Below are 14,209 nucleotides of genomic sequence, written 5' to 3'. Positions count from 1 at the left end.
ATCCCATTAAATAGATGTTAGACGTGAATCTATCTCTTCCACGCTCTTTAACTTTTTCCTCACTTGTCAAATCTCTGCCTTTTTGTACTATAGAATTCCTGATCTCATGATCTTCCAACTAGCTAATTCATTTTTCATCTGTGTCTGCTCCTTTTCAGTACTGTGGGGGTTTTCATTTGGGGAGGGGTTATTTCTTTTATAATGTCTTCAACTGATGTCTGCTGGTGATGCACTAGTGTCTGTTGGTAAACCATGATTATCCATGGAGCTGTCCTTCCTCAAATGCTTATTTATAAACTCATCTTTGCCTCTGAGATCTCTGATCGTCCGAGGCTTTTTCTGCTTATTCTAGCTTCTACTTTCAGTGATTATGGAAGAAGCTAGCCTACACTGGGAACAGAATGTGCCTGTAATTTGCCTTCTGGGCAAAGGGTCTTCCCATTCCTCATATCACTACCTACAGATAAAGTCACCACTCTACCACACTAGACGTTGGGCCCACCTTTACTGCTCTAGCTGAGGACAAACTCTGCTCACTGCTGCCTGGCATGGCCTGTAGTACAGAAAGCCAACTACCCCAAAGTTGTCCAAGGTCTGTTTCAATTCCCACCTAGCACTGACGCAGTTAGAAACCACTCTCAACTTTCAAAGCAGTCCTTTTATGCACATGCTTTGAAATGCAGTTACCTACACCAATCTAATCTAATTCCCACTGCTTTGTCTTTCATGGATTCATCAAAGTTTCTAATTCACTGATGACTTTCTCATTTTTCCGTACTGCTGGTTGCTAGGGCCCACTGGTGCTCATGCACACAGGCACTCTGACCGCAGTTTTGACATGGAAAAACTTTCATGTACCTAGTAACGGTATATGCAGCACTTCTTATGTATTATAGTCCAATGCTGTATAGACAGTATCACAGAATCTCTAAGGATTGTATAGACTAGATGAGGCTCAAGGTGGACTTGCTTATTTGCATCCATATAGATTATTCATTTTATAAAACAACCAATTTCTGGTCCAATGCCCATTCCACTCTACTCTACAGAGTGATACTGAGATACTTTAGCCAGGTTACAATTATATGATTACATACTTAGGCAATATTACCGTAAGAAAACAAAGAAGCTATATTAAAAAAAAGATCTTTAAGGGCAGAATTCCCACATTCTTGATAAAGCTACCCCAGATTAAACTGATTACAGTTTATTAACCTCCCTATATCCATATAAAGTTCAGCTCATTTGCCTTACTTATTACCAAGAATATAAGTTTATCTTTGTTTCAAACTTCAAAATAATTAACAAAGTTTTAATTGACAGTGAGGACAATAAACCAATGGTATAATGTGGCTACCAAATAGCAATTCTTCATTACTCTGTTAATCAGAACACTGTTAGAGTACTTAATTTATTCTGGGTACTGCCTTTCAGAACGAATATAAAGACAAAGACATTTAGGAGAGTGACTAGAATTTTGAAAACTAAAAATACGTGTGATGTGTAGCAGAGCCTGCTCCCATCACAGTCCATGTTTTCTTTTTTGGGGGCAAACTACTATATCATGTTTCCTAGTCTCCCTTGCAGTTAGGTACTGCTATGAGTTTTAGCCAATGGAATGTGAAAGGAAATGATATGTGTCACACTCAGATCATGCACAAGAATAGGCCAACCCTTTCAGCTGGGTGGAATAAACGTAAACTGAAAAGCCATGCAATAAAAATGAGAAAGCTCTCTCAGCCCAAGTTTCTGGAATGACTACATAGGGGAGGGTAGACCTGCCAATCTAGTCATCTGCCTGGTATTGTTAAGAGCAAAGAATAAATTTCTATTGTATTTAATAACCCTAAGGAATACACCATATCATACAAGAAGAAATATTTGGTGTAAAGAAACCTGGATCAGAGTGGGGAGACAGAAATGAACACAAAAACATATTCAAGTATACAAAGAGTTATCAAGATGAAGACAGATTAGACAGGTTCTCTGTAACACCTGGGGGAAAAAAATGGAGATTAAAAGATGGATGCCTCTCAAAATAAGCTGATTTTTCAAGAGTCAGAGCTAACAAAATGAACAGTGAAAAAAGTGTTCTCTACAAAAGAAAGACTATAAAGGAGAGTCAAAAACTAGATGATAAACTAAACTAGAAACCATTAAGGACTCTTCCCACCCCGAGAATCTGTAATTAACTTAATGTTCATTTCCCAGTTTATTTAATTTTTAGCTGAATAATTCACAACTACTAAAACTGCCATCAGGGACATAATTTGGTCCTTTGAAAATTCCTTGACTTCATTTCCTTCTACTCTGCCATACACTCACTCGGCTCTATTTGATATTTTCCCAACACACTTTTGCTTCAAAGCTTTAGCACTTGCTTTCCTCTGCCAGGAACCTTTGTCCCTCAGATACGCAAATGGGTCACTACCTTACCTTTTCTGGGTCTTTGCTCAAATGTCATCTTCTTAGTGAGACTAACCTAGCAGATTTAACACTATGACCCTAGAACACTCTTTTGGCCCTGCTTGGCTAAATTTTCCTCTATAGCAATAGGTTAGTATTATATAGTCTACTTATTTTTGTTTGTCTCTCCCTCAACTAGAATGTAAGCCCTAGGAGGATACAAATTTTTATTTGTATTGTTTGATGCTACATTTCTAGCATCTAGAACCATGCCTGGCACAGAACACCCACATAATAAATGTTTCTTTGATAAAGTGTTGGAATTTATCTTCCTACTGATGTTCTAAAAGCTATATACCAATTCTGTCAAACCTATGGAAAAACTTCATTCATTCATTAAAACACACACATACACACACAGAAGCCTACAATATGCTTATTAATGTACTCTGGGGATACAGAAGTGGAAAAAAAGTCCCTGACTTCTTGTACTTTATATTCTGCTACGAGAGACAGAGTCAAATAAATTAATATTTAATGTCAGACAGCGATAAAAAACAAAGCAGAGTAAGGGAAGAGAGTGATGGGCAGAGGAGCTATATTGCTATCACTGAGAAACTGATCAGGGAAAACCTCTCTGAGGTGATATCTAGGCAGACACTTGAGAAAAATAAAGGATTACACCAGGCAAATAGCTAGAAGAGTATTCAACGCAAAAACAGCATGAACTTTTGTTTGTCACTGGTAGTTGTCTAAATTGGCACAAATTTGAAAGACAGTAAATTAGCCACTATCAAAAGTGTCAAATGTGCATACTCTTTGACTAAGATAGTTATTCCACTTTTAGGAATTGAAGTTAATGTTAGAAAAATCCAGATAGTGATGCTCACACAACTTAAAACCCAAGAATGTTCACTGCAGCAGTTCAACAGAAAAACTGGAAAACAACTGGAAATATGTATTAATAAGGATTTGGGTAAATAATTATAGTACATCAGGACAACGCAAAAAGCCATGCTGCTCTTAAAAGGAATTTTAAGATTTATGTATTTAAAAATATGTAAGATATATAAAGCAAGTTATAGAATAGTATGCATCATATAATTCCATTTAGAGAAAAAAATTTATAATGTGGCTTTACTATACTCATACACATATACACACACCATCCTGCCCAACAAGCACATGTATCAAATAGTTAACGATAGTACCTTATAATAAGAAAACTTCCTTATCATTTTATTCACCTCTGTAACACCTGGAATTTTTACAATAAATTCTTACTACTTTGGTATAAATATCTCTTTTTAAAGTATAATGATTCCCCCAACAACTTACCTCTTCTGGCAGAGCGGAATGAGGTTTGTCAGAAGTTGCAAGTAATAAAACTGGAGCAAATGAGGGAATATTCTGTAATAATGTGGTAAATGTGGCTTTGAGTGTTGGTCCAACTATGTCCCACCATAAGTGAATATGAGGAACATAGACTATACTTGGTGCTGTTCTCTTAGCTTCACGAATCATCTAGTAGAGAGAGAAAAAAATTACATTCAGTTAGAGTCAGCACATTAGCAAAGTGCTTTATTAATCTGGAACAATGTTTAACTTCTCATAAAACCTTCAAGTTTTTAAAATGCTTCCCCTAATCCCACAATCTTGTTTTTAAATGTTTTATAAAATCTCATTTTTAGGAAAACGTAATTGCTTCAAGTAGTCAGAAAACTGCTCAAGAAATCTAGAAGACTTTTCTGTTATGGTAACCAAGATTAAATATAAAAATATAAATATAAAACACTTTTATATTTAAAACATTTAAATTTCAATATAGCAAAAACAGAAGCAGCAGAATATCTGAGTACTTTCTACATAGTAGCACTGTTTTAAATATTTCACTCATTTAATTCTCACAACAGCCATACAAGGTAAGTACTATTATTATCTCCACTATGTAAACAGGTGAAATGAGGCAGAGATCTAATAACCCTCCTAAGGACACATAGATATTAAGTAGTAGAAATGGGATTTAAACCCATACTCTTTAATAAGCAAGCAATTATGCCTAGTTCTATTCCGTAAACCTGAAGTTAGAAATCAGAAAGGCATAAAAACACTGCACAAAAACAATGAGGCAATTTCAGATTTTATCTTTGGAAGACTGCTTTGTCTTAAAGCTTATTTGTCTAGGCACAAATAAATTACCTGGGCACATGTTTCTTCAGGAGATGTAGCACTGACTCCAAAAAGAACAGGAATGTCTAATGTGTACACTGCAAATTTTTCCAAAGCATGGATGACAGCTGGTGCCAGATGAGAACCTTGCCCAAATCCTGGTTCTCCCACTATCAATATCCTCGGTCGAAAGGACATAGGTTGATAACAAGCATTTCTGAAAGAAATGAGTAATAACCTATATTTTAGGGAAAAAAGTTTAAATTTTCCTCCCAAATTACCAATTACAAAATTGCGTAAGTCAAAAATTTTGACTACATGGCTGGCCAATCATAACATCATGGTTCTCATGGTTTTTAGAAACAATCAACCTCTATGGATTTTTAGAATACTTTATACGTTGTAGTTCCTACAATCATGACAAATGTAACAACAAAAATTTTTCTATTTTAACTTTAAAAAAGGAGGTTAGTTGGCATCTTTTATCTTTTTAAACACCATTTCATTTAGTTTAAGGGAATTTACATACCAGGAAAAAAAAGTGTGTGTGTACATATAAATTTTCAAGAGAAATATACCTATTCAAATGAAGAAAATTAAAATTTTCTTTTAGCTTATTGAAGGATTTTTGAGAAAGTCCATTTCCATATACTGATGGAACATCATCATCACTGTAAGCCAAGTCACTTTCTAACAGAGGACAAGAAATATCTATAAGACAAACAAAAAGTGTGCATATTTAGTAACTTTTCTGGATTACAAAGCAAATTTTTATGTAATGCTTCAATTAGCAAACCAATGGAACTTCAATGAAATCTTCTTAAGAATCAAAAATATTTGTATAGATACGTATTTGTGCAGATATGAATAGCAAATAAATTTAAAAATACATTCCAAACTTACTGTACATTAAGTCTAGGGCAATCTGCGAAGTAAATCTTCAAACATCTGGGCAAAGCATGACCAAATTCCTCTCAAGAGGCTCTTTTATAAAAAGACACATTTCTGGGATGTACAAAACATTTAGCTTTACTGATTATGAAAACTAAATGGTCAATCAAATTTCATACCTGAATCTAACGCCTTATTTGTTCTGATTTCTGCGTGTGGAAATACTCTCTGCAGGGCTTCTAAGATCTTGTGAACGGTGCTTTGCAGGAGTGGTTTCACAATGGTGGACAGTGCCTGCCCAGGTGATGTCACAGCTCTCTGGGAGGCTGGTATCATCTTTTGCATAGCTACCTCAAAATCCTTAGCTGAGATATTAATTGAAGAGAGATCCAACTGTAGCTTCTCACTAGTGGTATAGATCTGCGGGTAGCGGCGACGCAGAGCACATAAAGCAGCCTCAGAGCATACTGACTTAATATCTGCACCACAGTATCCTATCCAAGGCAACCAAAAAAAATTTTAAGTAAATTACCACCCTATTAGCATGACCATGCTAATTAAACATCAGCCTAGCAATTTAGTAGAAAAATATTTAGGAGTAATAAGGCTAAAATATCTCTTATTCCCCAAGTGAACTGGGGTATATATGGCAGTAATAATACTTAACAAATCAATCAACTTTTGTGAGTGAAATATGCAAGCAGTAGGTATAGCACAGGAGTCAAGAGCAGGAGTTTTGAAATCAGACAGGCTAGGTTCAAATTCCAGATGTCATCTACTAGATGTACGATCTTTCAAAGTCATTTATGTTCTCTCAGCCATTTCTACATGTTTAAAGTGGAGACAACACAACCTACTTCACAGGACACGATGTGGATTACCTGAAATAGTATATGTAGACTGCTTAAAAGGATACTAGGAAAATATAAAGTTAGCAAAAAAAAAAAAAAAAAAAAAGATAGCTATTATTACTATTATTGTCTAACTTTGTTCTCAAATTCTCTGACAGCCAAAATGCCAATTATCTCTATTTAATATTTAAGACTTCGTAAGAAGAAAACATGCCACAAGTAATAGATGAGAAATATAACCCTGTATTTCTTTAAACATAACCTTGGCAAAACTACAATTTGTTCCATCTTTGAAATGCATATAAAATTTCTTTAATGCTTAAGGCAATGTTTACCAACACAGTTTTCTGCTAGTTCTTCTAGAAATATGTCCAGTGGTTTAGGATTCCAATCCTTTGTGTGAATCTTTAGAATTTCTTTTCGAGCCTACAAATAAAAAAAATTTAATTTTTCTATAATAATAAAATGCTATTCAGATGAGAATAATTTCTATTTAAAATAATTTGATTATCTAAAATTTTAAAGATATCAATACCTAATATAAGCAGAAATATGAAACAGTAAAAATAAAAGATGAATTTGTAAGAGCTTAAAGAATTTATATTAAACAGATCTGCATTTATAGTGCTCAAGTTCTATTCATCATAAATGTGAATGAGAGAAATTAAGTAACTACTGGACTATTGCTTATTCTGGTACATACTAAGAACTGTTTTTAAGACTACTGACACATCTACCCATATTTTGTTTTTCCTTTTTTAATGGTAGTACTGGGGATTGAACCCAGGACCTTGTGCATGTTAATCATGTGCTCTGCCACTGAGCTATACCCTCCCATCTTTTTTACTTTTAACGTTAAAAAATTTTTATTATTTTTTCTACCCATATTTTCTTACTTTGTTCTCAAAAGATTAAGCAGCTTTAAAATAACTGGTTAGGCCTCTGGCTCCGTTGCCTTCTGAGACAGCCTACGCTCTGTGTATGGAGTATGTAGTCTCTGAATAAATCTACTTTTACTCAATAAAATAAATTAAAATAAATAAAATAAATAAAATAAAATAAAATAAAATAAAATAAAATAAAATAAAATAAAATAAAATAAAATAAAATAAAATAAACTGGGTAGGAAACAGCTGTATCCATGAAAAAGCCAAGGCTAATGAATTGGCTAAGGACTGACTGTTCTTTAGGTCACATGTTCTGAATCAAAATAAAGTTGTATGATTAACATGCAAAGGGTGTGCTCAATTCAAAGAATTTTAAGAGTCTTTTTAGGGACACACTATTTTATTTTTATAAAAGAATAAAGAATTATGAGTTCTTTTTTTTAAATGACCCCTTAAAAATATATACATATATTTAAATGTTAATCATACAACATTGCTTTAGAACATACAAAACTCAATCTTCAAATTTTCACTATACCAAGATTTGTTCATGATGAAAGTGACCAACTTGAGTGATGTTAAGTTCTTACCTCTTTATCAGGTAGGCTAAAAAGGAATTCTCTGTCAAAGCGACCAGGCCTTCGTAAAGCAGGATCAATAGAATCCAGTCTGTTGGTAGCACCAATGACCACAATTTCTCCTCTGCTGTCCAATCCATCCATAAGAGCTAGCAGGGTAGAAACAATAGAACTAAATTTAAAAATAAGAGAGAAGAGATTAATTGTATGGAGGGGGAATACATCATTTCTTTTTTTCCTAAGATAAGATTTAATGCACTACACATGTGAATGAATTTTCTCAAAGCATCCCACTGCTTTCAATGGATTAAAAAAAATCTAAAATAACATACTAAATGGCACGTAGACATTAAAATCAATGGAAAACATAGTCTTAAGAAAGCCACAAATGGGTGTATAATTTCACATAGGAACTTTAATAAGTTCTCAAACAAGGAAACAACATAAAAAAGTACTAATAATATGTATCAAGGAGACAAACATTACCTAAAAATCATAACATGTTTCACCATGTACACATTATCAAAAACCCCCAAAATAAAACAGAATATACATAAGCATAGAGATATAGAATTTTAATTATGTTTTATTTTGGAGAGAGAATAGTAAAACAATCTCCACATCTTCATCACCCCATTTCAACAATTATCAGTATTCCTTTTTTATGTCTTCACTCAGTAGCTTTATTTTTCAATTTTTTTTCAGGGGAAAGTGCAGGGGTCAGCACATTTGGAGTGCAATGGATAAGCCTCACCCTAGGAATACCACCTTCGTGATCATAGTATCTCCCCTGCCAGGTACATATTCACTTAATAGCTTTAAGTGAATTAACCCCTCCCCAATCAACCAAACAAAAAATCTCAGATATATCATTCAATCCATAAATATTTCATGTTAAGTACTTCATGTATGTATTTCTGAGATAAGGACTTTAAAAATTTCCACAATACTACGACACCAACATAAACGACAAGAATTCCTTGATACTACCCTATGTCTGATGTCCCTGTCTCATAGTAATCGTTTTACATTTGATTTGTTCAAGCCAAGATACACACACTGCACTTGGTCAAACATCCCTCAAATCCATAACAGTTCCCATTGTACTTCCTTCACTTTTTTTTTTCCTTCCTCCCATACCAATTATTTGTTGAAGAAACTGGTTCATTTGTCTTGTAGAATTTCCTTCCCACATTCTGCATTAGGCTCAATGCTTCCTGATAGGGTCATTTAACTTGCCCTCTAGCTTTCCTATTAATAGATGCAGATTAAACTAATTGGGAAAGCATACTTCACAGGAAGATACCATGTACTTCCTATTGTATACCTCAGGAGGCACATAATACCAATTTTTCATTTAAGATCAGTGGATTGGGTTTAGCTGAGATGCTATCAGCTTAATCCACAGATTATAAACCTTACCATCAACTTTTCCACCTTTCTTACTGTTTTTAGCAGCCACTAACAATTATCGCTTAGATCAGGGTTTCTCAGTCTTGGCACAACTGACATATTGAGCCAGATAATTCTTTGTTGTGGAGAGCTGTTCTGTGCGTTACAGAATATTTAACAGCGTCCAGGGTCGTCACCCACGAGATGCCAGTAGAGCATCCCCTTCCAGTGGTGACAATCAAAAACAGACCGAGATATGTGTCCCCTGGGGGGCAAAATCACTCCCAATTAAAAATCAAAGGTCCCAATACACTATTTTATAAGGGGTTGCAAGAGGGTTATTTTTATAATTCAATAATCTCCTTTGTATTTACTGTGACTTTTCTATAGAGAACAATGCTATTTCATCAATATTATTAAATTACTCTGAATCATGGGTACAGGAAAGGAAAAAAAATGCTTGATTCATTCTCTATCAATTTTCAGAGTAATGAGTCACTGTCTCTGCAACCTCTGAAGTGACTGATTAAGTTATTTAAAGAGACAATTAAAAACTGATGATTTTTCCATATTTGATGCACTTTAATCTGTTGGGTCATTATTACTTTTGATGTTCAGATTGTCCCATCTTCAGCCAATGTAAACCCCTTCAGAATTGGCTGTCATTCTGATATGAGGCCATCAGTCATTCACTTCTAGGAATTACAAGATATTCCAGGGTTGTCTTGCTATTTTCTGCCTAAGTTCTGATATCCAGCATCTCTCCTGAAGAATCCTAGTCTTTAGAGATCACATTCTGAGTGCTGTATGAATTACCACTGGACTGTGATGGGTCCTAGGCCTCTTTAGTGCCCAAAGACAGGGATTACTTTTTATTTTAAAATAAAATTCATCATGAGTTCATACTGTTATTTCCAATTCAGAGTAAAGATTTGACAGTTTTAACTTATTTTATATTTGTATCCTCTTTCTCTTCAGTTAAAAATTTTATTTTCTAATGCATTAACATAATCACTTATTTACATTATCCTACATTATTATTACTAACAATAAGATAAAGAATACAGCTTATGTACACCTGAAACTAACATTGTATATCAACTACACTTCAATAAAAATAAATACAGCTTAATCATGTTCAATGTGCTAACTTCTAAAAAACAAGACTTGTACACTATGTTTCTCATAAATATATATATAGCATGTGCTTGCTAAAATTATCCTATAATTTTTGTTACTAAAATTTCACCAATCCTTTTTAGAACTGTTCCAAAATACAGTAAGTATTCAATAACTTGATTGCCAAGTGATAGTAGTATTGTTAAATATTTTTCTAATAACACAATGAATATAGTATGGCTGATGATAAAATATGTACTATATAAAAAGTATGTATGATTACTGGTAGGGTAAGTGCAGACACAACTATTTTAACCATAACAGTAGTTAACATTTTAATGTCCTCAGGGCAACAAATGAAATTTGATAGCATCAAGTCAAAAAGGGTATCAATATATAGTAAATAGGTGTTAGAAAAATCAAAGCCTATCTATCACTCATACTATATCTTGTTCCTCTTTCATGTTACCTGCAATAAAAAACAATACTGGCATAATGAATACATGCAAACATTTGCTTTCAGGTATCCCAAATTAAGTAAGTAATTACAGATAATTCATGAGACCATCTGAAAAGAAGCTCTGAAAACTGAAGATGAACTAGGGTTAAAAGTAATTTAGATTCAAGCCGAGGTAGTGGCACTAATAAAAAGTGCTCCTTTGGGTAAACAGTTATCACAGAGGAGATGCAACTTTTCCATTCTGAAAATGAGGAAACTGGGCTAGTATTAGAAACTTAAACTAGTAGTCAAACCCTAAGACACGTTTTGTTTGGCCTAGGCAGCATCTTAAAAGCATCTGAATTAGTTGGCAACGTTTAATACATTTTTAACACAAAAATTTGAATATAAAAGAAACAGAAATTTTATTTTCCAAGTATGAGTCAGCTTTTGCGCTTCAATAACAGGCTACAGCTTAAAAAAAAAAAAAAAGGGCTATGCTCTTATGATTAGACACTTAGCCACACTTCCCAGCCCTACTCTTATCACTGGCGTGTCTCACTTATTTGCCTTACCTCGCTGACCAGTGGGTATTTAAGTTTATATCACAAGTTAAATCTGTAACCAATACTGTGCTTGAGAACACTCTGCCATCCAGAACATGTTCACTTTTTCCTTTTGTACTATACACTGGTTTCTATTACCAAACAACAGGTTTGTAAAGTTTTTTCACCACTTAACATTCTATCCCTCATGCAGTATCAATATGGCTCAGAATATAGGAAGAAAAGCAGAAGTTCCATTAAGTAAGTTTTACCTGTGAATTTGATCTTGCCTGCTTGAGCGTACTGGAGCCAGACCATCGATTTCATCAAAAAAAATAATTGATGGGCGCATCTGATAGGCCTAGAAAAGCAAGTCCAGTGACTGAATGTTACTATGAAAAACTTCAACTATGCAGACTGAATATAAACCATTTTAATCCATTTTCATTCCAACTTGCTTATAGAAATTTATACTTTTTAAATCTAAATGTAAATTTAGGAACTATGTTCTAAGGATTCAGACTAAATTGTAACAGCATACAGTTTAAATTTATTTGCATCTTCAACCAGAAATATTCAAAATACACACTCCACTGATTATATACCTTAGATTTCATATAGCTGTAATTATTGGGAAATAAGAAATATATAAGACCAACTGTCAAAACAAGACAAAGAATAGAAGACAGTGACATAGCCTTCGTCTATGTCAGGATGGGAAAACATTTAACAAGATGCCGTAGTTTAAAAAAAAAATCTATTTCAGTAAAGTTAAAATAAAAAAAACTCACTGAGTTCTACAGAGACATAAAAGCATTTGCAGCAATATGCCTCAGTAGATCAGAATGTATTATCTCACAATGTGCTGTCAATACAATCTGGGATATGAAACTGAATGCCGCTCCAGGGCAGAGCTCATCTTCAGCTCACATACTGAAACATAACTCACTATTCTGTTTCTTTAAATATTAGGCTACCACTCTCTCTCTCTTGACATGAGACCTAAGATGCCGAAGAACTTAGATTCAATTATTTCTTTCTCTTACTATAAAACTGTTCATCATAAGTGGGTATTATCATGGCATATGAAGGGAAATAATCTAGAAAGATTATATATTTGGTCTAATTCTTCTGAGTTTATGCCTGTGAAAGGTGATTAAATGCAATTTTTATCTAATTCTCACACTCTTACATCTACACTAATTCTACTCTATATAGGTAAATTTTCATATCGTACCTGATCAAATAGCAATCGCAGCTGTCGTTCAGATTCTCCTACCCATTTACTCAGACAATCAGCACCTTTCCTCATGAAAAATGCTACTCTTTTATCCCCTTGACTGCACTCATTGGCAAGTGCTCTAGCAACTAGAGTTTTTCCAGTTCCAGGTGGACCATAAAACAAACAACCTCTGTAAAAGAATAAGTATTATTTTAGTACTACTTTAAAAAGTAGACTATTTAAACAAAAGTAGAAACCAATATCATGAACGCACTCAATTAGTGAAAGTAAGTAAAACAACTGAAATATCATTTCAATCCACAAAGCACCACTTAAACGCTGGGAATTAACACTGATATGACAAAATTAATATTAAAACTAAATAAAACCCTTTATTTGAAACACATTTTCTTTTATTCATTCATCATGCTCATCATATTCCCTTATCTTGCATAAAAGTCATGATTAAAAAAACTTTGACAGTTTATTCTTATAACGTATCAGGGAAAAGAATAGCTAATTTTATCTATAATCTTTGGTCCTAGCGTCAGTAACACAATACCAAAAGTCTTGCAAGAAAATATGCTAGGAATGAACAGGAGAGAATGTAAGATGAAAAGAAGAGAGAACTCAAAATGGTAGTTGGGTGACAGGGATAAGGACAATGTAAAAATTTAAAATAATTTTTGGTGAAATCACTACACTGTCATGGAATAATGTACAGCTTTTCCATATATTTGCAGTTATTCACTGTCTCAGGATAGAATTCTGAGAAAATAGGTTATACTCATAATCTTAGCAGAAATAATCATCAAATAACTGCTCTTGAAAAGAAACATTTAAGATACCAGAAAAACAGAAATGACAAAATATGAACAGCCAAAAAAAACCCAAAAACACAAGTGGTGAATAAAATCTGTTCAAAGCCAAAATTAAACCATAAAAGAAGAATAATAAGACATAATCAAGCAGCAAGAAAAAATGAAGTAACTGTTAAGAAAACAATCAGACAAATAAATGAAATAAACCATAGTGATTTCAATGTACAAAAGCCAAGACAGGAACAGATTTTTAAAATATATTTACTGAGCCAATAATCTTATTCATGAGACTATATCTTAGAGGAGGAATTAAGGACTCCCATAAAGAGGAAGTGATGCTGATATTCATGACACTGACATCTGTGATAATTAAAGCAGGAGACAACAAAATAGCCAGCAGTAGCAGTCAATTAAGTAAAATGTGAGATATCTATGAAATGGAATATTATCCAGCCACTTAAAATGGAAAGAGAACATACCATAGGAAAATAACAATTTAACACAATCATTTAATTTTTTTTTGAGGGAAAATGTGCAAAAGGAGAAATGTAAGAAAGAAAAAATAAAGAGAAAAATTGGGAGGTTTGTTGTTTCTTTTAAAATTCACTAAATTACTTTAACGAGATACTTTCAACATTTCATGTAACCAGTAAATGCTATTATTTAATATTAATATCTTTTCCAGCAGTCTTCTTAATGTTTTAAAAATTTTTGTTTTTTATTGAAGTGTAGCTGGCTTACAATGTTAGTTTCAGCTGTACAGCAAAGTGATTTAGTTACTATCTTTTAGGGGGAGGATACTTAGGTTTATTTTTTTTTTTTAAAGGAGGTACTGGAGAGTTAATGTCTTTTTGATTAAAAAAATTTTTTTGAATTCACTGATGTTTAT

At 33.5% G+C, this 14,209-nt stretch overlaps 1 protein-coding gene and 1 pseudogene across 1 annotated transcript in view; both read right to left on the bottom strand.

The window, feature by feature from the left end:
- The window catches only part of ATAD2 (ATPase family AAA domain containing 2), a 58,388-nt gene that overhangs the window by 13,542 nt on the left and 30,637 nt on the right, over nt 1-14,209 (bottom strand). The window contains exons 12-19 of the mRNA XM_032467718.1: nt 12,515-12,689; nt 11,550-11,638; nt 7,795-7,954; nt 6,653-6,743; nt 5,646-5,960; nt 5,154-5,286; nt 4,606-4,792; nt 3,745-3,930 (exon numbers count right to left, since the gene is read on the bottom strand). Coding sequence (XP_032323609.1) covers nt 3,745-3,930; nt 4,606-4,792; nt 5,154-5,286; nt 5,646-5,960; nt 6,653-6,743; nt 7,795-7,954; nt 11,550-11,638; nt 12,515-12,689 — 1,336 coding nt within the window. The remainder of the gene's footprint in view (nt 1-3,744; nt 3,931-4,605; nt 4,793-5,153; nt 5,287-5,645; nt 5,961-6,652; nt 6,744-7,794; nt 7,955-11,549; nt 11,639-12,514; nt 12,690-14,209) is intronic.
- On the bottom strand, nt 8,463-8,587 carry LOC116659935 (annotated as a pseudogene).

Source organism: Camelus ferus, chromosome 25 (genome assembly GCF_009834535.1).
Source record: "Camelus ferus isolate YT-003-E chromosome 25, BCGSAC_Cfer_1.0, whole genome shotgun sequence".
NCBI lineage: Eukaryota > Metazoa > Chordata > Mammalia > Artiodactyla > Camelidae > Camelus > Camelus ferus.
The sequence above is the reverse complement of the archived record's forward strand: the minus strand, read 5'-3'. Positions and strand labels throughout refer to the sequence as shown.